The sequence below is a fragment of the Notolepis coatsorum genome (assembly GCF_963971535.1).
Source record: "Notolepis coatsorum genome assembly, chromosome: 16".
Taxonomy (NCBI): Eukaryota; Metazoa; Chordata; class Actinopteri; order Aulopiformes; family Paralepididae; genus Notolepis; species Notolepis coatsorum.
The window spans coordinates 74,608,757-74,633,768 of record NC_140180.1 but is presented as its reverse complement, the minus strand read 5'-3'; the positions used below and the strand labels follow the sequence as shown (position 1 = coordinate 74,633,768).

At 41.1% G+C, this 25,012-nt stretch overlaps 1 protein-coding gene across 1 annotated transcript in view; it reads left to right on the top strand.

The window, feature by feature from the left end:
- stag2b (STAG2 cohesin complex component b) overlaps nt 1-25,012 on the top strand; it is a 76,283-nt gene that overhangs the window by 25,342 nt on the left and 25,929 nt on the right. Inside the window, exons 9-24 of the mRNA XM_084332416.1 lie at nt 576-649; nt 806-929; nt 1,025-1,123; nt 2,103-2,182; nt 2,372-2,479; nt 5,803-5,914; nt 6,452-6,569; nt 6,675-6,778; nt 7,440-7,532; nt 9,467-9,556; nt 13,117-13,320; nt 16,329-16,399; nt 16,533-16,620; nt 17,575-17,655; nt 21,219-21,311; nt 22,025-22,199. Of these exons, the coding sequence (XP_084188542.1) occupies nt 576-649; nt 806-929; nt 1,025-1,123; nt 2,103-2,182; nt 2,372-2,479; nt 5,803-5,914; nt 6,452-6,569; nt 6,675-6,778; nt 7,440-7,532; nt 9,467-9,556; nt 13,117-13,320; nt 16,329-16,399; nt 16,533-16,620; nt 17,575-17,655; nt 21,219-21,311; nt 22,025-22,199 (1,714 nt within the window). The remainder of the gene's footprint in view (nt 1-575; nt 650-805; nt 930-1,024; nt 1,124-2,102; nt 2,183-2,371; nt 2,480-5,802; nt 5,915-6,451; nt 6,570-6,674; nt 6,779-7,439; nt 7,533-9,466; nt 9,557-13,116; nt 13,321-16,328; nt 16,400-16,532; nt 16,621-17,574; nt 17,656-21,218; nt 21,312-22,024; nt 22,200-25,012) is intronic.

Sequence of the window (25,012 nt, the reverse complement as noted above, 5' to 3'; positions counted from 1 at the left end):
CACATAGTTCCCCTGCCTCAGGTGTGATGCTGCTGTGTGCAGCACATGGGCTATGGCGTCCTCCGTGGACCTGTTGGGGCGGTATGCAAATTGCAGGGGGTCCAGGTTGATGGGGAGGGAGGAACAGATGTAGCCCTTCACTAGCTTCTCAAAGCACTTCATGGCTATGGAGGTGAGAGCTACAGAGCGGTAGTCGTTGAGGCAAGCAGGCTTGGCTTTTTTGGGTACAGGGATAATTGTGGACTTCAGACAGGTGGGGATGACAACCCACACTGTCATTAAATTCACACAGCTTCTTTAGTCACCCTGTCCTTCATACTGTCTTTTACTATAATGCACTTTGCTACTAAGTCTACTATGCCTATACTACTACATATCATGCTAATATGTCTATTATATTATGCACTAAAGAGTGTAGCACTAAAGTTCGACAAACGACATCACTTACCCTTAGCCGCCAGAGTTGTACCCTTCCTGCGGACCTGTTACGGAACTTGTAAGTCGCTTTCGATAAAAGCATCAGCTAAATATAAATGGAAAGACTTCATGTTATTTTCTGCCTTTTTTTATTTCAGCTCCAAGAAAATCAGGACGAGATTGAAAATATGATGAACGCGATATTCAAGGGCGTGTTTGTCCACCGATATCGGTATGGCTCCATGTTTTCCAAATACAATAACAAACATGTTGTCCTCTGTGTTGATAGTGCTAGTAAGACACCTATCATGTTAGTATATACTACATCTCTGATTGACTTGGAACTCCACAGTGAGTGCTGATGTGTGTGTGTGTGATATTTTGACAGTGATTCAATAGCGGAAATCAGGGCCATCTGTATAGAAGAGATTGGAGTTTGGATGAAACTCTACAGCGATGCCTTCCTCAACGACAGCTATCTGAAGTATGTGGGCTGGACGATGCACGACAAGGTGGGCCAGAGAAAACTTAGCACCGCTCGCAGTGATACAAGATAAAGGCCTTTTTAATTGCTACCTTGGTAACCCGTGTCTGTGTGTGATTACAGCAAGGTGAAGTGCGTCTGAAGTGTCTGACAGCCCTGCAGGGTCTGTACTACAACAGAGAGCTCAACACAAGACTGGAGCTCTTCACCAGCCGCTTCAAGGTCAGTGCCTCCTGGTGGACGACTTGGCACACTGCAGTTAATTTTGTATTCATAGTTGGACACACTGAAATTGTGGACATGTATCCGTGATTCCTGTTTTGGGAATCCATCCTGGGTGGAGGGGGTCAAAATTAAGCCACTCTAGTAGAAATCCAACTAAAAAGGGCTGTGATAATATCAGATTGTCGTTTTTGAAACATTGAAAATTATTGCAAGTGGCTTTTAGGGTCACACAGCAATCCCTGTCAAAGCTACACAGCCCACTTTTGCTGCTTGACTGCTTCTAAACAGTTGTCGTCATTGACCATTTCAAAGTAGCAACTTGATTTTTGTATCCTGGAGGAAGGGTACATTGTTTCATCTGCTTGTGATAGTGTGTAATCGGCACTTTGTGAACACACAGGATAATTTAGTGACCTCAATATGGGGTCACCTGTGGAAAAAGGTTTTAGTCCCTGGTGTTGTTGAACTGCCAGAAGTTGATTTACTTGTATCAACCTTTAACCTTTTTCCCTAAATATCTATATTAAAATACTGCAATTTTACCAGCAGGAAATTGCACTTGAACTGCTAACCAAGTGTTGAATACCAGTGGTAAACGCTATTTACGAGTTGTGTTTTTCTTTCACCTTTTGTGGAGCAAACATACTTTATTAGTGTCATGAGACGTTATCAGAGATATGATATTACTATTGACATTCCTAAAAGTTGATTAAACCACCTGCAATACGAAAAAATATTCTGAATAATTTAATAATCTGATTGAATCTGCTGCCTTGGATCTGATTGGTTCCGACTTTGTAACCTAACTAGCACACCTGAATGTTATCACCTTGTGTATACAACTTGGTCGCATGGTAAGTTTATGATGTTACAAGTTCACAAAGACAGACTGACGCACCATTAACCAGTACAGCAGCAAAAGGACCATGTGTTTCATTACTCTTTTTAAAATGTCGTTCTTTCCCTCTTTGCACAGGATCGTATCGTCTCAATGACCCTAGACAAAGAGTATGATGTTGCAGTACAAGCAATAAAGCTACTCACCCTCGTCTTGCAGTAAGTAGGCAGTTTATATTTTGTATCGGATACTGGTTATTGCAATAAAACGAAATACATATTCAATCCATTCAGTAGAATATTACAATCACTTTAACACACCGATCATACAGGTTAGATCAGGCTCCTGAACGCTACCTTGAATGTGACTGACCCTGTCTGTGGCGCTCTGTCTGTTTGTCTCTGCAGTAGTACAGACGAGGTGCTTAGCCCCGAGGACTGTGAGAGCGTCTATCATCTGGTCTACTCCGCCCACAGACCTGTCGCCATAGCAGCCGGGGAGTTCCTCTTCAAAAAGTACGTTGCACTCCTCTCTTGATTAGAGCCCGACCTATACTCGATTTTTCAGGTCAAAACCGATATTTGGGAGTACGATATATAAGACGATAGTAGTAATATATATATATACTTTTTTTTATGTTGTCATACACCTTACTTCTTCCACCCTCAACCATCTATTAAAAAAAAGTTAGACATTATCTAGTTTGCTTTGCATGTTCTATTCTATATTCTATTCTAAATGGCTTAACCCAGAGATTTATTTAACGTTGCACAAATTGATCAATACAGTCTGTATTAAGTGATGTTGTGTTTCTTTTTCAAATGTAGTCAAGAGTACTAACTCTATCAAAACACCAGTCAAGATTTATATTTTCAGCACTACGTTTGTTTAGCAAATAATTTTTTTACGTGTTAGGGAAATATGAGCTTATATAAATCTCTGCTCGTTGCACTGGAAAACAGATGATTAGACACGAGAACAAGAAACACTCATAAAATCTCATGAAATCGTTGAAGTCTCAGTGTTTCCCACAGGATTTTGTGAGACTGTGGTGGGTGAACCTCAGCCCCTCTAGGGGGGTCTGGGGGCATGCCCCCCCCCGGAACTTTTAAAAAATTGTTTAAAGTTAAATGCATCAATCTGGTGCACTTTGAGAGCAAAATAAAGAGGCTAGATCTATGATGAACTTTGTGCTCAAAACACAAAATCTAGAGCATATTTGAGCCATCAAAGAAATGAAGCAAAAGTGCTTACCTGTGTTGAACTGGTTTATTTTTTAGAAAATAAAAAAATATACTGGATTACTATTACAACTACTACCACTGCCAATACTACTGATACATCCCTATTGGCAAACTTTATATTTAATAAAATTAAAAAAAAAAAAAAAAAACTGACAACATTTCTAAATGACCCCAAGCATTTTCTCTGCATTATGTTCTGTAAAAAAAAACAAGTTGTAATATCTGCACCTATTGGCCAACATAATTCCCTGGGTTTCTGGTGGCCAAGAAAATCAGATTCCAAGTCAATTGAAGAGTGATGAGATGATTTCAATGTTTCAAGAGGCAGGTTAGGAAAGGGTGCAGGGAGGATGGAAGGTAACGTTGGGTTATATATTTATATATATATATATATATTAGTCAATAAGTAGAATCTTTCTCCTCCCAACTCTTTGAGACTATGAAACTTCCCATTTTCTCAACATCAACAAAGGATGTTTTGAAGTGAATTTAATGGGGTACATTTTTGCATCGCTGCATATTTTGTTCATTATACTCATCCATTGCTTTTAATTGCATGTATCCATAAAGGAATTAATCAACAGTACATAAAATGTCAAATGTTTTTGCAACACTGCATATAATGCTAATTCTGTTAACCTCTTAACACATTCAGCGCTGGAGCTATATGACTGAATTAGGTCTAGATGGCCACCGCTTGAATCAATGGGAGGACTGTGATATTTGCGAGTGCTTAAAATATATCTTAAATTATGGCTATGGGTCTAATACACCCGTCGCTTATCAATGAGTTGCTTGCAGTCAACATGTACAAAACGGATTGTTTTTTCATCTGTACATTTCCGTTTTATACCGTTTTGAATATGAATATAGTTTGGGTGCTTCTGTGTAATTCCAGGAAAAGACGTGATAATAGCGTTTTAGTGGAATACACTAAACACGTTGTCATTTGTCGCTTGATTTATGAATAGTTTTCAAATAAACGCTAGATTATCGATATTATATGTGTCCTTATGCACGATACAGAAGCGGGCTGAAAAATCGCTTATCCGTGCATTGGTCGGCGCCAACGGCACGCACACACACGTTGTGATTGCTGTGAAAGAAACATCTGATTAACCCAAGATTCGTAACATAGAGTTCTTACCTCACATCTGATGTCCTGCAAAAAGATTAATCCAATTCCTGATCGCCATTCCAAATATTGATTGCGCTTATTGATCCAACGTTATATATCCAAAACACATAATCCACGGTGCTCAGTGTCCCCAGTCAATGTGGTATAATATACTGCATGCCCGAGAAGGAAAACCTGGACTGGACTTTTTTTTTTGATGCACATCCCCAGCCAATCCAATCCAATGATGTGCAATACCATCCGGGAGACGATAGGCGGTGGTATTTGCCTTTTTTGCAAGCTCAGACCCATTCCCAACGATAACATCAGGTTGGATGGATGAAAATGAATGGATATCGCTAATAAAATAAATAACGATTAAAATCCGACTATACTCGTGATTGGCGCACACGCGTCGGCGAGTTAACCAGACTATACTCGGGTCTGGCGTCCAATGTTTTAACAGGCACCCAGAAAAGTGGCCATTTTTTACTTTAACTTGAGGACTGCATACTTTTTTTGCAAAGCTTAGCTTTATACTTATAGCACATGCATGAGCCTGGTCTCTTTTGAAAGATAACATTCTGAAGTTACTAATGCAAAAAAGGAAAATCACTTGTGCTAATGAAATAGAGTAACAGAGGTCTGAACTTGACTTGAACTTGTGTACTCACATTTTTCTGTAGTGGTTGCAATAAAAAAAGAATTGGTATACGCTTGAAAACACAGCGGATCCATAGCCTGAAGTCTTATGTAGTCTGAATTTTCTTTTCAGAAATGTATCCGAGAGAGATCCGGGTAAACCATGCAGGAAAAAAAAAAGCTCATCCACAGCCGTTCATTCTGAAGTGTGATTCACTTCTGGTTTTTGCTAGTCAACTTTCACCTAGATCCCTTATTCGCACCCCCCCCCCCCCCCCCCACGTGGGGTATCATTGTAATGGTACACTCATTGGCTACAATGCTGACCATCATTTTCGCCATCAGCGGATGACTGGCAGTTCTGGAGCGTCGGAGTCCGGGGCGGTCATCTGACGCGCAGCCCGTAAAAGGACGCTCACCTGACATATCGTGATGTAACCCGAGAACGGAGGCACGGATTTGGTCGAGTGAGGTGGCGTTCGAACAACAACAAATAGATCTTTCAAACTAATTTATATGTTCGGAGAAAAATGCAGCCCGAGCCGCTAGGCGCTCGCAACGTGCCGTGACTTTCGTGTGCTCCGCGCACGGGCACGTCGGGATGGTGCACGTTATGTGGTTAATCTGGTCAGTTGGAATAAATGAGGTTCTGCTATGTAAACTGTCTCATGTTGTAAATTGCATCTCACTACAGCCCGATATACTCAGAAGAGGTCTGGACTACCTTACTCACTGCTGCTAGTGTTATTAACTGATGTCAGGAAAGATGCAAGTTTGAGGTGTTTGTGAGAGAGAGGGAGACGGATAATGATCGATCTGTTCACCCTCTCTACAGATTGTTCAGCCACCGAGAACCTGAGGAGGAAGGTGCTCCCAAGAGGAGAGGCAGACAGAGCCCCAACGCTAACCTCATTAAGACCACCGTGTTCTTTTTCCTGGAGAGTGAGGTACGCAATCCCTCCCGTTGCCTTCCTCGTCACACTGTTTGCAGGCAATACATAAGCTAGCCAAGCATTCATCCTACAAGATACATCATACTTTATTGTTATGCAACCGCATTGGTGGTAATTGTTTTGGTACAGCATGGTAGCTCAGGTCTGGTGCAAAAAAAGTAAGAAACAAACATACAGCCACCATAACCCATTACAACAACACATACAAAAAGAAACATACACATGTGAGAATATGTACAGTGACTACAAAATAATAATAAATAAATATATGCTTTTAGATGGCCTTGTAGATAGGACCACACTACTTTTAGATGGCTTTGTAGATGGGACCACACTGCTTTTAGATGGCTTTGTAGATAGGACCACACTACTTTTAGATGGCTTTGTAGATAGGACCACACTACTTTTAGATGGCTTTGTAGATGGGACCACACTACTTTTAGACGGCTGTGCCACCAGACTCTTGATGTCAGTACTATAGTCTTTGAGTACGAGGTCATGCTGACTCCGACTGTGTACCTTTTCTCTCAGCTCCATGAGCATGCAGCCTACCTGGTGGACTCTCTGTGGGAGAGTGGCGCAGAGCTACTGAAGGACTGGGAGTGTATGACGAGCTTACTGCTTGACGACCCGCTCCCCGGGGAGGAAGGTACAGCAGAGACACCCGTAAGGGGCACGGCATTCAGTCCAAGGCAGGGGGGGGGGCGCGCACGCGCATAACCAAATTTTTCTGTCTTGTGTTTTTCCTGTGTAGCTCTGACTGACCGACAGGAGACTGCTCTAATTGAGATCATGCTGTGCACTGTTCGCCAGGCTGCAGAGTGCCATCCGCCTGTGGGCAGAGGCACAGGGAAGAGGGTAAGAGGCACACAGACACTGAACTGTGGAAACATATCTGCAGGGTTCCTGCGGTAACGAAAAAGGTTGGAAAAGTTAACAATTAGAAAATTGTGGGGGAAATTGGTTAATGTGGTTTTCACACATTAAAAATGTATGTCAAGTTAGGCTGCTGCTAGATCTAGTTATCAACATTCAAACTATTCGGCAATAATATAAAAAAAAATATTGAACATACATTCACAACATAGACATTCTCACATATACTGTAGTTGATGGACATTGCACTGTGATAGACAAGTCATGGAATTTGATCAACAAAATCGTGTAGGTGGCAGGGGTGACAGTGGCTCAGGAGGTAGAGCAGTCAGTTGTCTGATAGTCGGAAGGTTCCTGGTTCAATTCCCGGGCAGCGTATGGATGTGTCCTTGAACAAGACACTGAACCCATAATTGCTCCCGATGTGCAGGTTGGCACCTTACATGGTTGCCTGGACCATTGGTGTGTGAATGGGTGAATGTGAGGAACAAAGAATTGTAAAGTGCTTTGGATAAAAGCGCTATATAAAAATGCACCATTTACCATTATATGTAATATTAATAACCTTGAATCTTTATCCCAAATTGAGTTTTGGCCTGAAAGATCAGATGTACTGAGCTTTACTGTCTGTCTCTCTGCTCAGGTGATGACAGCCAAGGAAAAGAAAACTCAGTTGGACGACAGGACCAGGATGACTGAGCTTTTTGCTATCTCATTGCCCCCTCTACTGGCCAAAGTAGGTCACATACATCCTGTTCCTTATTTTCAGCCTGACAACAGAAACTGTACCCCACAAAGACTTCTAAAGTCTGGAAATAGCTGCTAGAAATGGACAAATGTCTAAACTGACTCACAAATAGTTTGATGTCCAAGTCAGAAATCTAAATTTGTTGCTCGGAAATCATATGCATATTTTTTCTGAAAACATTTAAAAAATGTGTTTAACACTTTAACTGCCACACACGAGATATCTCTGGTTTATTTTTATGTGGTTGAAAGTTTTTTTTTAGCGATCTGAAATCGTATTGCATCACGCGAGCCTACCCGAGTATACACGAGCACCGCCGGAGATTATATGTGGAAAAAAGCGCCCCCTATCGTCTTTCAGATGACATAAGGGATTTTGGAATGGACTCAATGAAAATGGATGGGGAAAAAAATCCGGTACTCCACATTTTCCAGTCCACTGATCCAGCCGGGGTTACCAGAGTTCATTCGGGATCCTCTGAGCCCCGCTGATCATGGAGTTCTACTGTATCGCGTTGGATCTATACACTTATCGATTTTTTCGAATGGTGATCAGGAATTGGAATATACCAGTTGGATACCATCTGATGTCAGGTAAGGACTCTATGTTATCAGTGTTAGGATAATCAGACTAATTTTGATGAAGTTATAGGCTGTTTTGTGAAATGGACTCTTTCGGTTTCACTGTAAAAGTCAGAGAGGAAATCAACGCGGCGATTATCCGTGCGCGGCCCGAATGTGCTTGCGTGCACGTATAATATTGATCATCTAGCGTTTATTTGAAAACGATTCATAAAAAGGCCGACGAATATCAACGTTGTGGAATATTCCAGTAAAAGACGATTTTCATAGAATCGTCCAGAATGGGCTGTTTTTGATCTGAAAACGGGTGCTTTTCTAAATGCTCTGAAACGGAAATGACGCGATAAAAAAACAATCTGCCTTGACAGCACTGACTGGAAAATAGTCTTTGATAATGCGATGGGCAGATTAGACACATAGCCATAATTTAAAACATAGATTAGGCGATATTAACGTTAACATTGGCGCCGATGGTGGCATTCAGGGGGTAAAAAGGAAAACCCGGCGTGGCACTCAAAGTGTTAAGGAACCAGTATATCTCGGAACCATCCCTTCTCCCTCTTTTATTATAGGTTCTATAGATAACATTTGTATGTTTTTACTTTGTGTTTTTATGTTAAAAAGAATACATCCACAGAGATTTTACAAAGGTGCAGAATAAAAGTATTGCTTTCCACCCCAAATAATTATTGATTCATGAAGGCATGTATCTCCATAGACATATATATATATAACGGCTAGATGACTCACCCGCGCTGCTGGCCAATGGAGACTGACGTTGCCACATGGTGGCCATCTTGCCACAGGCAGCATGCCCACTCATAACATGTGTGAATGTCTATGGTTCATGTACTATTGAAATAACCATAGCGTGCTACATTTTCAACCGATTTTCAAATGGTTTGGTTTGTTATAAACGTCAGATGTAGTTATCATACTGCATACTTATAATGGACTTTCATATGAAAATAATTTCAACATGTCCAAGCATCCTGAATCATAGCCACGTTAATAACGTTTGTAATAAACCAAATCGGTTGAAATTTGAGCAAGCTATGTTTATTTCAATAGTACATACACCATAGACTATCATGTTATGAGTGGGCATGCTGCCTGTGACAAGATGGCCACAAGATGGTGAACTATGCTGGAGACTCCGCTTTGCACCATCTAGTTATATGTATCTCCTCCCTACTTCCCATCTCCCCTCGTGGAATGAACCTGATTTGATAAATGACATGCTGGTGCTCTAGTCAAGTGCGACATCTAGTGGCTGTAAAATATAGAAAACTATAGATAAGATTCATTCTGTTAACTTTTCAAACCTTTCTTGTCATGCAGTATGCGGTGGACGCGGAGAAGGTGACCAACCTGCTGCAGTTGCCTCAGTACTTTGACCTGGACATCTACACCACAGGGCGTCTGGAGAAGGTAAGACGGGGCACTCTATAAAGGGGCACGCTAACATTAGATTAAAATGTATTGTCATTATACAGAACAAGTACGGTACAACAAAAATAAGTTTGGCATCCAACCAGAATGCAAATGTAACCGTAAAGTGCAATAGAGAGATACAATGTACAGAGTTGTATTATTATTATGTAGGTATAAAGACACTATGGTAGTGGGCGGCTACGTGGCATAGTGGGCAAGGCGCTCGCCACGAAATGCTGGAAACGCTGGGCTCGTCAGTTCGAGCCCAGCGCTCCACATTTGCTTTCAGTTTAGCTGGTCGTCCGTACTAATACACATTGACCGTATTAGGGGGTGGGAAACTGATGGGTGGGGATCGGGCGTTGTGCACAGCGACTCCTACAGGTCGGTTGGTGCGCCTGCGCAGTAGAATCAGGAATTGTCAGGGGCAGCGTGAGCCTCCCACGTGTTACTCCTCGCCACTGAGAGATCGAGCTGCGCAGGTGAAAAAGATGCGACTGCTGTTACCTCAAGTACCGGAGGGGACTTGTGCTATGTATGACTTAGTCCACATTGCAGCCGGCTTGTGGGAGGCAAGAAACAGCGTCCGTGACAGGGGAGGGTTGAATTGGATGATACGAAATTGGGATGGGAGGAAATATAGAAAATGGGAGAAAAAGTGGATAAAAAAAAACCAATGTGTTTCCCTGAACAATGAGTGAACTAAAAACCAACAGGTAGATAGATAGATAGATACTTTATTAACACTTTGATCACCGGGGTTAAATTCATAATTTACCATCCCTCGCCAGCCCTATTTAACATGGAGAAGTTCCCCTTCTTTGCAGGGCTATAACTTTTTAAATTGTATTGCTAAATTGACATTACTATGGCCTATATCTATTGTTCAGGGTGTAGCAACGTTATACTTTTTCATTCACATATTCATACTAAAATACGGTCTAAAGTATAAGTATGTTTTTATAGTTTTCTGCAGCTTTCTCCAGAACTTTATTTATAGCCCTAAATGCATTATATTGATGATCAAATACAGTTTGGTAGGAATCTGTGCGAGATAAAAAAATTTCAACTGGACGTGCTTCTAGGAGTTACTACGTATAATCTGATGTTGACCGGATGGGGGGGGGGGGGGTCGTTTATAATTCCGTGGGCAACGTTATATCATTCATCTAGTGTGGGTGATATGATCATTAGAGCAGTTAGTATCGAAGACATTAAAAAATAACGCTGAAACTCGCCGTAGCTTCCTCGCGCCGTTGGGAGATGAGCGTGAAACAGGCATTTTTCTATTATGGGATGTCGAAATATCCTATCCATTTCCAGGTTGTATAATAGTATATACGTCCAAATCATGTTGTTTATCGAGTTATTGGTAACGGATTGCTATCCGTTGTGATCAGCTCGAGTCCTGGGACTATTAGCGAGTGATCGGACCGAATTGAAATGAGCACCAGCTTCCACTTCCTGTTTCTGCCCTGGGCGATCCGCCGATCGGCCACCAGATGGCGCTCTTGAACCGTTGGAGAGTTGAGAGGGGCTCACCAGTACATATAATGTCTCCGGGGGAGAAATATGATTTCGATCACAGATTTTTGAAATATTGATATCAAAGACGCTGTCCAGCGTCTTCGGCAGAATAAGCATGGCGGGGAAAGACGCTGAACAGCGTCTTCGGCGATTAAAGTGTTAATCCCCTTGGGGAAAAGGTATTGTGCTTTGTCAGCAGATAAAACATTTGACGCTATAGGAGAGGAGACTGTTGTGGCCTTGGTCCATGAAACAACTATTACTTGGCATTTATAGGACAGCACGCCTCAAAAAGAATTAAATAAACCAAACAAATCATCTCTGTCAAACGTCTTACATTTTGCAAACGCCTCGTCAATAGGTACAAGCCGTGCCGCTTCCTTTGCAGCTGGCTTTGGATTAGCTTAGCCTTTAGCTGCTCGGCGTCGTCGTCGGATTTTAATACACCATCGTAGCGGCGGTGATGTTTCAGGTGACTTATTAGGTTGGATGTGTTATAGCTTGTTGCCCCTTTCCCTCCTCGTGGAACTTCTGCATTTGTTACAAATAGCAAGCGAACTGTTTTCCTCTGAAACTTTGAAAAATTCAGACGACGCCATCTTTGTTTACTATCTGTGCTGCTTCTGAATGTTACGTGACTACGTCACAGCCAGGCATGAGAAGGGGAGCGGCTGGATTTGTGAAAAACTCCCTCTTCCTAAACCACACGCCATCAGTCGTACCACAGTACTGGCAAAACGGGAGGAGCCTACAGTAAAAACAAACGCCATTCATCCCAATCCACCCACACCGGATTTCTTTTAACCAAAAAATTTATTATATATTATCGGAGCTATCAATAATGTTATCGGGTTTATCGGTATGACGTCATAATTGCTGATATCGGCCCGATAATTATCGTGCATCCCTAGTACGCACCATAGAAAGACGGTGTACTCATCATAGAAGGGCAGTGTACTCATCAGGGGCGGGGCTAGGGGGTGGCTACTTGGGCTCAAGCCCCGAATGTTTTCTGAAAAGCCCCGAATCTATTAATTTTTTTTTTTTTTTTTTTTTTTGACAATTCATCATTGTTACATGAAAATATGTTTGCACCAGATTTAGCAGAAGCTCATTTCCATCTGTGGTCTATCCAGCTGCTAACTGTATTTGAGTGAGTTAAGTCTTGGTGTCATGGTAGACTCAGACCTAAGCTTTAAATCACAATCAACAAGTTGACAAAAACTTAATTCTTCCACCTTAGAAACATAGCTAAAGTACGGCCATTTATAAATCAAAAGGATGCTGAAAACCAGATCCATGCCTTTATCTCAAGCCAACTTGACTACTGTAATGCACTCCTTACCGGCCTCCCGAAAAAAATACGATGATAACTATTTTATTGCAATGCACTATTGCATTATTTTATTCTATTTTACTAACTATTTTATTGCACTGCACTATTTTACTTTGTATCAGTGAATCATAGACGCCTGGCCATAAGAGCATTCGGAGCATCTCTGCTCTCCCACTATTGAACTTGGGGGAGCAAAGGTATGCTCTTGCTCCACCACTTTTTGATCATATGAAAAATATGATATATCCCCCCCCCAATATATAAATCTAACCATAACTACGTTATGGTTAACTGAGTTTTATAGTGAAAAGAGCAGCTTTATTGGTCAAGATTGAAGGCTCTATATTGCAGGAAATTGCATGTACAGGTTCATTCAATTCAAAAAAAATCTGCCGTTCAGACCACCCCTTGCCTGCAAAAAAAAAAGAAAAAAAAAAAGAAAAAAAAAATATATATATATATATATATATATATATATAAAAAAAAAGCGGGCACCTATCTGGGCTAAGCCCCGGATCTCCTATAATCCTAGATCCGCCCCTGGTACTCATCATAGGATTCTGACTGTGAAGGTGTCAATTTGATTAATCAGGGAAGAAACATCCCGTGCGAAACTAAGTCAAACGTAGTGTCATGTCATCTGCCTTGGCTTTCATGGTGTTCCTTAAATTCTTCCAATCTCACCACCCCACAGCACCTGGAGTCCCTACTGCGTCAGATCAAGGACATCGTAGAGAAGCACACGGACACTGAGGTGCTGGAGGTCTGCTCCAAAACCTACCACTCCCTCTGCAACGAGGAGTTCACCATCTTCAACAGGGTAGACATCGCTCGCTCACAGCTACTGGACGAGCTGGTGGACAAGTTCAACAGATTACTGGAGGATTTCTTACAAGAGGTGAGGCTGACGGCAAGGAAGAGGAGATGTATGTGAGGATACTTAGTAGTGGGGATGCACCAATACCACAGCAATTAATTGCATTACCCTTCTTGACCCCAACTGTCCCATTTGTCGCGGTGTGGGCAAGTGTGTTCTTTGTTGGGAGACTGATGAGCGACCGGTCATCCTCCGAATGGCTTATACATTATGCATAGTTTCCGAATGGACGTTTGGATTAAACCAAGTTGTATAAACAATGTTATAAATGATAAAATTCCCACAAATGCAGTCGCATCACAGATTATGTAGTTCCGGAAAAGCCATATGCAAACAGCGCTGGGATTATGAAAATTGTATTTTTACAAATGATTGACTGAATATTGCAACGTTGTGACCGAGGTATTGTAATGACAAAGTAATTTCGCGTCTTTGCATTAAGTTGTGACCAATTGGTGAGCATTTGTTTTCTGGCCTATGGTATTTTCTCCCAACCTCATACTATGCGGTTGAGCACAGCAGAGGTTGGGTCTACCAGGCAGCTACCTGGATCTGTGATCAACATTGCTTGCTTGTTGACGTCTAACTTACCCAGCCCGGGGCTTGTGTCATTATAATTGTTGTGCCAACATTGTCAGGCAAGCGCAAAGTTTATATGCTTTAATCTCAAGTGTGTGTGTGAATTGACCTGGATATGAAGCATCTGTAGTGCTAAATAATATAGCATAGTTTCTAAAGAAATAAGACCGCATTTGACGGTCATATATGACGTTGCTGACGGTTAACTTTGCTTAAAGTGTTGTATTCAGAGTTCTGATGGCTTCAGGGAAAGACTATCTGGCAGACCTGGCCTGGATGCTCTGAGGAGGTCAGAGTGGCGAGAGGAGTCAACTGCTATGTTGGTGGCCTTTTGGACACCATGCATAGATGTCCCTGTCCAGTCCACTATGGCAATGTTGTTCACCTAACTCTGGCACCCCGTCTCCTTCATTATACATGGTGTCAGAGTGAAAAGCTGCAGATGTTTTTCTCAGCAAGTAGACACTTGGTGAGCAGCTTAGTAGTGCAAATTAATAAGTGCCGAAAACAGCGACAAATGATGCTTGCTCTCGAATGCTAGCGTAATATGCAGGCTACATCATGATCCTTACTCATCATGACTGGCCTCTAGCTTGATATATAGACTACATCATGAATCTCAGTTTGTATGTTGTCCATGAGGGGAATTCTTTGGCTTCTGTTCTGACTCATGCTGTGGTAACTTATTGATTGCTGCTATCAGCTATATTCCCCTCCTTATGAGGTGACCTGAGGTCAGGGGGTGTTGAAACCCTATTGACTTTGGTGACCCAGGCCTTTCTTCTAGCACCACCATCAGGCCAAACTTTAGAATTTGTGTATCTAATACCTTTTGTTCAAACATATTCTAATTTGCTGTTCACATTCATAGAGAGGATAGACGGGAGCATTATGGCTATTTATACTTATGATGCTGCTAAAGCACCACCTATTGGTCATATCATATGGCACCATATCTGTCATGGTCACTCATACATCATATCTACACATGTTCACCACATGTTGTTGCAATAGCACAAGGTGTTTAGGAGATATGACATTTGTTATAATATAACTAAGCCCTGTCCACAGTATTTGAGCAAATTTTGCGCCCCAGCTATAGCAAAACTGTGTGGAATATACAAAATCTGAAAAAGTTACTTTTTTCAGCTTGGTTCTTAGATGCAGTGTTTCCCATTAATTACTTAGACTGGGCCCCGCCACAGTCTAATTAGTCCCGCCACAGTTTTATAATGAACTTTTTTTTATTTATTTATTTATTTTTACAATTTTTTTTAAATATAAAGTTTGCCAATAGGGATGTATCAGTAGTATTGGCAGTGGTAGTAGTCGTAATAGTAATCCAGTAAAAAAAAAAAAATTCTAAAAAATAAACAGGTTCAACACAGGTAACTACTTTTTCTTTATTTCTTTGATGGCTCAAATGTATGCTCTAGTCCAGTGGTTCCCAAACCTCTCCTCGAGACACCCCAGCCAGCCGTTCCATGTATTTGTTAAATTCCACCACCAGCAGCACACCTGATTCAACTAATAAAGGGCTAATAAAGGGTTGAATCCGGTGTGCTGGTGGTGGAATTGAACAAATACATTGAATGGCTGGGGTGCTTCGAGGAGAGGATTGGTGCTTCGAGGATTTATTTTGCTCTCAAAGTGCACCAGATTGATTCATTTGACTTTAAAATGTACAAAAAAAAATTACGGGAGCATGCCCCCGGACCCCCCTAGAGGGGCAGAGGTTCACCCACCACAGTCTCACAAAATCCTGTGGGAAACACTAGATGCTCTGTACCAAATTTTGTAACATTTGTTCAAAGGTTATAGGAGTGGTCAAGAAAACGGAAATGGGCATGGCTTACATGGAACGATCCTAAACCCACAGGAATCCAGGAAACATTTTCTTTAGTTTTATAAATTTACAGGCCAAAACATGAAGTTTGTTATAGTGCCACCATCTGGCCAAATGGCACCAAATTCAACACTGCACTCTGCTGGGTCCTCAGCGATTCAATCAAATTTTGGTAAACAAGAAATTACGGATTTCCACCAAACCTGACAAATATGTTCCCTTACAATACAACTCATGGTGGCGCTATTCTCATAAAATTTAAAACATGGACTACTCCTCAGCGGCTCAGATTCGGGACATGGTCAGAAGGTGGATTGAGAATTTGGGCTGTTAGGGATATATGCATACAGGGCTTTCCCTAAACAATGGTATAGAGGCGCAGCGCCACTCGACAACCCACCAGCGCCACCATGTTTATAAAATGTTTTATATAGACATTATATTTTTGCAGTGAAAGCTAGCTTGCGGCCAGCTTATACACTGTAAATATGAATTATAAATAATTATTTGGAACTTTTGTTTGCTATTTTATTGTAATATTTTTTTGCTTGGGGAAAGCTCTGTCACACCTAGTTTTCTAACTTTCACACGTCTCCCTTTTTAGGGCGAAGAGGTTGATGAAGACGATGCCTACCAGGTCCTGTCCACTCTGAAGAGGATCACGGCTTTCCACAAGTATGGGAACTCCTCAGACAGACTAGTCTTTACACCTCTTACCATCTTTTCATACCCTCTTTTCTCTCCGTTCTACTTGCCTGTTTTTGTCTCAAAAAACTAACTGAGACTTCCTCTCCTGCTCTGTGTTCAGTGCCCATGATCTGTCTCAGTGGGACCTGTTCACCAGCAACTTCAAGCTGCTCAACACTGGCATAGAAAATGGAGATATGCCCGAACAGGTTAGTGTACACACACACACACACACACACACACACACACACACACACACACACACACACACAGCTAGAGTATAACTGTAGTCCTAACTGTATTGTAAATGATAAAACTGAATAATAAATAAAAATGGTACTAACTGTAACACGTAAAACAGATAAACACACATACATACAGTAGAGTATAAAGTTGTCCTAACTACAACATGTAAAACAGATAATCAGAATAAATTATTCTTTCTTTATTTGAATAATCTAGAATATTACATTTGTGTGTGTAGGTATGTTGATCTTAAAGGTCATTCATTTTGTTTACATAATGCGCAATAATAGATATTCAAATGGTTCGAACTAGGGATGCTCGATATTGGCTTTTTTACCTATACCGATATTGTCCAACTCTTAATTTCCGATACCGATATCGATATATGCAGGGTTTCCCCAAGAAACTGAATAATTTCAGGTAATTAACATTACATATGTCTTGTTGTGGAATTAACATAACATTATGCATACTTTTGACAATAAATAAAATCAGAATTTGTTATTACTTGCTTGCCTGGGTAAATAAAGGTTATAGAAATGTAAAAATAAAATAAAAAATAATTTGAATTTTTTGAAAACCGATACCGATATTTTCCGATATCACATTTTAATGCCAATATCGGCCGATAATATCGGACATCCCTAGTTCGAACCTATGTGTTTTTAGAAGGAATAGTCTAACGTCATTTTATACCAATTGTGAACTAATGACTAACTAATCAAACTGTGGTCACAGTGAAAAACATGCATAAAACAATGCATCAAATCTTTGCCTGAAGTGGAGTTGTTTGTTTGAGTTGGTATGATACATAAAATCTTTGCCTCAAATTGATTTTTTTTCCTGAATTGTTACCATCTACACACACACAGATTTTTCTTGCTAACCGCTTCCACTTGTTTGTTGTTTGTGAGCAGATAGTCATCCAGTCACTGCAGTGTACCCACTATGTCATCCTATGGCACCTGGCCAAGGTATCGGAGGGCAGCTCTAGAAAGGTGAGCTCAGCTAAAACTGTCTTCTCTGGTCACTGATTTTAGTTCACTTTTTGTTTAGTTTTTTTTTTAGTTTGTCCTAAATAAAGGCAGGGTGACTTCAGTGATTAAAGCAAATAAAAGTGCAAGCTATTAATTGAAGTTTTATGGTATGTATTATATACATGCATGTATGTATAATATGCAGGTGTGGGTATGTGTATTTATATGTACATTGTCTCTGTGTATATTGTATGTTAAAACATTAACACTTTGAGCGCCAGCTATTACCCTCATCCCTGTAGTCAATGCGCCAGCTTTCTATTGCCTATTTTCACTGCGTCACAATGTTTGCAGAGCTATATAATTATCTATATTCTATATTATAGCTATGGAGACAATACTATGGCTCATTTGACAGTCACTATCTCTCGTCAACATGTAAAAAAATAGTGAATTTTTTTAATGTATACGTTCGCGTGTTATCCCGTGGTGAATATTGTATAGTTTCAGAGTGATGTGGGCTAATTCCTGAAAAGCTGAGTTATGTTAAATTTGCTAACGTCGTTCGCGTTGCTCGCCTGGACACGTTACTATTTCAAAATCAAAGGTATATAATAGGTATTATATTTCATCATGAATGCATCAAAGGGGGGGGGGGGGGGGTCGTTTTTTGATGCTCTGATCATCAGCAACGTCATACGTTTTGCAGTACGTTACATATGATCGATGTGAAGTCATTGTTAGGGATGGGAATTGATAGGATTTTATCGATACGATATCTGCTTATCGATTCGATTCTTTATCGATTCCCTTATCGATACCTGATCAATTTATAATTTAAATAAATAAATTGGAAATGCAACAGAACTACATTTAGTCATTTAGCTGACGCTTTTATCCAAAGCGACTAACAAGTTCTGTACGACAAGCCATCAGGAAGGGCACAACTCTATCAGCTGAGCAACAATGTTCATCAAAGTGTTGAGTGCTACAGTGTAGGTTAGTTTATTAGGACAAGTGCATGACAGTACGGTTAGTTAGGGTTAGATATATTTTTTTTTATTCAGATAATGGTTGAAGAAGTGCGTCTTTAGTCGACGGCGAAAGATTGGACGTGATTCGGCTGTCCTAACTGCGTCTCTACAATTCGTAGCCGCATTTCTGCAGACCCCTCTCTGATTGGTTGAGCTCCATTTCTGCAGACCCCTCTCTGATTGGTTGAGCGAAGCCCCTCTCTTGATTGGTTTAGCTCGTCACGCCGTAAAAGACGGATGTAATGTTATCATATCAAGAAGATAAGCAGAAATGTACTACCAGATTCGCGTATAACGTTATTTATTTCGCGTGACTTCGCGGTTTATTCATAACGTTATGCACATTTCACAACACAGCCAGCTGTTAGAAACTGTACATTGTAACATTATATAACATAACGTTGTTGTTTCGCAGTTATTTCGCGGTTTATTCACATAACGTTATATTGTTTACACTGTCTTTCTTCTATTATAACCCTCCCAAATCATATTCAGAAAGTATCAGAGACTTCTATTGACCAAGGAATTAGTTATTATTTCGCGGTTTATTCACATAACTTTATATTGTTTACACTGTCTTTCTTCTATTATAACCCTCCCAAATCATATTCAGAAAGTTTATTATTGGTTAATGACAAACCAATTAATCCTATCCAACATATGTGTAAAGGCACACACAACATATTCCAGTTAACGGTATATTTTTTTAATGATTCGTTATGGCGTAATCAATACTTCCATGCGTATAAATTGCGTTCGCGACCTCCATGTTTTGGGGCTATTCATCAGAAAACTCGGATCCGGGATTCGGCTCCCATCCGTCGGGCAACAACTGAGGGTTTTCAGCCTCTCCCTCTGGAGCTTAACGGAGTTTCGACTCCTGGCTAGAGGAGCCTGTCGCGGCTCATGCGCATGCGCGCGCTTGGCCAATCAGAGAGGGGTCTGCAGAAATGGCCTCAACCAATCAGAGAGGGGTCTGCAGAAATGCGGCTACGAATTGTAGAGACGCGTCCTAACTGGGGTGGGTAGTTCATTCCACCATTGTGGGGCAAGGACTGAGAATAGGCGACTTCTCTTTGATGACCCTCCCGGAGCTCGGATAGGAGTAGGTCTGAGGCGGCCAGAAGATGCAGAACGTAGGGGTCTAAGCTGGTTAGAATAACAACATGCAACTTGACATTTCTGATTGTCATTTATTGTTGAGCCCCCATGTCAGAAAAATACAAAAACTGTAAAAAATAAAACATCAACTATAGCCTACACTTAAATAAAATAATGTATTTGAGATTCTCTTAAAATGTATTTATTTTTTTATTCTTAAACTAATTTAATCTATTGAATAACAGGTCGTTATTCCTCTGACTTCTGTCACTCACTCACTCTCTCTCACGCACGCACTCACGCACACACGCACGCACGCACGCACGCACGCACACACACACACACACACACACACACAGAGCGCTCGCTCCCTCCCCGGGCCCCTGTCCTATAAGGTATTGGCTTGTGTTGCTACACGGACACATTTGTATGTTGCACCACTGTACTTCCTGGCTTACAGACTTGTAAACAAACACTCTGCCTCTCATTATATGTGAACTAAAGAGTACAAGGTTTACACAACAGTCCCCACCTGCTGTTTTATTGTATTTGTACCTGTACTATCCGCTGTCAGCTGTTTATCTCTCTTTGTGAGCTTGATTAAATAGTGTTAGCTCACGTTAGCTAGCGTTAGCTCCGCGGCTAATTTTAGCTCACCCTGATCTAAATCAATGACTAGGTTCTAAAGCATTCAAGTAGTTTTCACTGCACATAGAAGTAGCCAAACAGCGGGAGCATTTCGGTAGCACCAAAACCCAGGCAATTTCGAGCCCTTAAGGAATCAAATAGAGTCTGCCATGGCTACATGCTAACGCTAACATTATTGCGCAACTAGGAAAAACCTGGCAGCGATAAGGGAATCGAAAGTCACGGGAGCCACACGGTTCCAGGCATCGGCCAATTAGGAACCCATCCCTAGTCATTGTTGGATCAAAGTAGGTTTGATGTCATAATAGTCCTTACCTTTACTAGGAGGTATCCCAAAATGAATATTCCAATTGTCTATCACGATTTCCAGTATTGATGTCCATCAGGTCCTTGACATGAACTGGCATAAGATATGCCTCAAGTGTGCTGAACGCGTTTCAAAGTGCTCGGATGAACCGTTTAACTTGCACGGTTCCAAATTCTCCGCCCGGATCATATACAATGTAACACAGTGTGAAATAAGGTTTCAAAGGGTAGGCGATACTGCCACCTAACAGGATTCGGCCGGTATTACACTCTCGGGGTCTCAGAATGAGTTCCAATGGTAACACGAGGTCCGTGAGAGTGAATATTACGTTTTTGGCGCTCAGCGGTTGTCTAGCAAACACCTAATATTACGTGATTGGCCGTGAATGAGTTAAGACATTTATCATAAAAACTAAAACTTGATTTGCAAAATCCTGGATTGGGTGAGTGATGGTGGTATTTATGATGTTAAAATCCTGTTTGGTTGTAAATCAGGAGGACCTTGTGACACTGAGGAAGCAGATGAGAGCATTCTGCATGATGTGTCAGCGCTACCTCACCAACGTCAACACGGCAGTCAAAGAACAGGTAAACTACAACTAGACATTCAGCGTATCTAGTAAGATGAGATATTCCTGTATTAATTAATTCATTCATTAAACATTGGGAGGGCTAGGTGAAGTACATGTATGTGTAACCGGTCTTATTTGACATGTCCCGAGTGGGAGTTGAACCCTGGTCTCCCGTGCCGTGGGAGGCATCACAGACCACTATACCAAGAGGTGAACTTGGTATAGTGGTAATGGGTCTGGATGCCTCTGGGGAGTGAGTTTACTTACAGTACTGCTTAACGTCCACAGCCACTTCACTACACTGTCCATCATGACTGTGGATAGACACGCGGTACCTCTGTTGCATATGGGTAGGGCAATAGTAGAGAGACATAAATATAGGCAATAAAATTGGCTCTGAATATAAAAATGGGAAAAATAAATGGTGTAAACAAAGGTGCAGATGAGGGTCTGTATGCCCTATCGGTTATGTTATACGTTACAATAGATATAGGCAATAAAGAATTTTAATCTTAATATTTACTATGAGCTTAATATATATATATATATATATTATATACTATGAGTTAAAGTAAAATGGTCTTTTCAGGCTCTTCGAGGAGTCTGATTTGTAATTGAAAACGTTACATTCGCGAGTCTCGTTTTGCACCAAGGGAAGAGATCTGGTGTCACATCTCGTCAGCTGTGCGCTTGACTGTCTGCTTCTCTTTCCGGTCCCTCCTCCCGCAGGCGTTCACCATCCTGTGTGATGTTCTGCTGATCTTCAGCCACCAGATGGTGTCCGGGGGCAGGGAGCACCTGGAGCCCCTGGTCTACTCCCCGGATGACTCCCTGCAGGCCGAGCTCCTCTCCTTCATCCTCAACCACGTCTTCATAGACCAGGACGACGAGACAAACAGCACTGGTACACACTCACGCCATGCACTCATTTACATTTAGTCATTTAGCTGTTCTGTACAACACGTCGGCAGGAGGGGTACAACTCTGGCAGCTAAGGATAAGTGATATTGTTTGTCAGACAGTGTCGAACTTGACTGCTACAATCTTGAGTGCATAGTAGTATAGACATATTAGCGTAGTAGGGCTGTCACTAACAAGAAATCGAATTCGAAATTCGCTGCAGAATTGTTCAAATTCGAATTTCAGTGTAAAAAAAACGAAACCTAAAAAAAAGTCTACGCTATTTTCAAAGTTTTGGCTACTTTTTTTTTTTACCATGGTATGTTTGGTATCATTCTTTTCAGCACAGTTTCACCTATATGACCTGACCGTTTTCTTTTTAATTAATATTATTATATAAAATAAAACCTATTTTCTAATTTCTCCCTTCAAGTTCGAATCTCGTGTTTTTATGTACATTCGGAAATAATGTGACAGCCCTAGTAGGTAGTAATATTGGCATGGTAGATTACTTAGTAGCAAAGTGCATAATAGTAAACTCGCATCTTAACCCCATGCACGTTTTACACACTTAATTTGAATCCATAATGTAGACATTCAAATGTTAAGAGGAAGGCGTGGCTTAACACATTGACTGCCGGGGATTAGTCGGGGCCCCGCTCTAGCACTGCCACGCTTTAAAAGATAGGACTGCATCACCTTGTTTGTAGAGCTATATCAGGGGTGCCCAACCTTTTTTGAACCAAGATCTACTTTTTAATTTGCCACCTAGCCGAGAGCTACCAGCCCAAATTTGACCTACTCTCGGCTAGGGATGGGCATTTTAAAGAAAAATCCAGATCGATTGATCGCATGCTATACTCGAGTGATCGTGTATTACTCGAAAAAGGAAATTATTTATTTTTCTTTTCTTTAAAAAAAATAAAAATGTACTTGATTTTGTTCATTCATGTATATGTTTAAGGAAACCAACTAACAGTTATAACACATGTGCATATTGAATGGGTATATAATATAATATGATATTTTATATATCATTGTAACGGTGTAGTGTAGGAATTACAAGAACGACAAGACTAACTTCTCACGTTGGGCATGCAGGCAGCATGACTCATTTATTTCACACTCTGCATACATACTGACAACACACTCAATTCAATGGGCATGAGAAAACATATGTTTACATTGCCAAAGCAAAAGTGGAACAATACAATCAAAAGAAAAATGATATATGTACAATTAAAAGGGAATAGGAATGACATATAAACAGAGCTGTCGCATTGCAACTGACAGCTAATTGACAGTCAATTTAATTAAAAGAAAACATGTTTACATTGCCAAAGCAAAAGTGGAATACATCAAAAAAACAATTCCATAAAAAGGTCTGTCAACAGTCACTGATAGTTCTCCTTTATCTTTTTTTTTGTAGAATTAAACGTCAGTCATATGTCATCCTCACTGTCTTGCTCTGAATTGTCAGCTGTATTTACAATGCAGTGAACTTTTCAATCAGTGGGTTTTCTTTTTTTCAAAGTGATTCTGTGATCCACATGATTTGCACTGTTTCCCAAATGCTGGGCAATGTTCTCTGCCCCTTGGATGAGAGTTGCCACAGTATTTGCATGTATAATCTGTGTCTCCAGTTCTGGGTGAATAGCTCCGTCTCCCTTGGTTATGCCTGACTTGTTGACTAGCAACGGCGTGAACAGCGTCAGCGCATGGGCTCGCTATCTCCATCGCTCTCACTCCCATATCAGCCTGTTCCGTTGCTTGGCACATTTCAATAGCGATGATTAACGTGAGCCCTTTCTCTCTCGACAGTCTGCGTCTTATGCTCTCGTTTGCAACACCTAGTACAATTTTGTCACGAATCATTTCATCTCTTAGCTGCCCGTACTCACAGGTTGCTGCCTTTTCTCTCATTCTGGTCACAAAACTGTCTATGGATTCGCCTTCCTCTTGATTGCTGCTCCCGAACACGTACCTTTCATATATGACGTTCTTCGCCGGTTTGAAGTACTTTTCCAATGTATCCAGTATGACTTTAGCATCCCCTTGATCCTGTTCGTGAGATTCAGGTTGTGACGGTAAATGTGCCTGCATTCACTTCCCATCACACTCCTCAGAGTTGCAGCCTGAATGTTCATGTCCTTCTCGGTTATACCCGTAGCGAGTGCATAGTCCTCGTATTCGGCACGGAATATGTCCCAGCTGACGCTACAGTCGCCTGTGAAGCTCATCGGGGAGGGGGGTGGAATATTAGCCGCCATGCTAGCTGACAATAGCCCAACGTTACTTGTCTCCGTAATGTTGTCTTCAGAACCGGAGTCCGACTGTGACATAGTCAGCTAATGTGTACTAGGGGTGGGAATCGCCAGAGACCTCACGATACGATACTATCGCGATACTTGCGTCACAATACGCTTTTTATATTTGATAGTATTGCGGGGGGGGGGGGGGGGGATTGACGCTTTTTTTTATCAAATTTAATTTATTACCTTTTTTCAACTGTAAAGTAAAACTGTCAACATGTTATCTAATAAAATAAAGTTCAGTCTGTTCATCTCACTTCAATAATTTTTATTGCAGAACATGGTATTTTCTCAAGCAGACAGATGTAAACACTGTAATCTGTGTTGCATGTACCTGACAAACTGAACTGTTTGTATTACAGTCATATTCCAACTTAACTGAATTGCACGTGTGTGTGGACTACTGTACTATTGCAGGTATTGAAATGAACAATGCAACTTCCTTATTTTTTTTATGAATAATTAAATATCGATACAGTATCGCCACGCAAAGTATCGCGATATT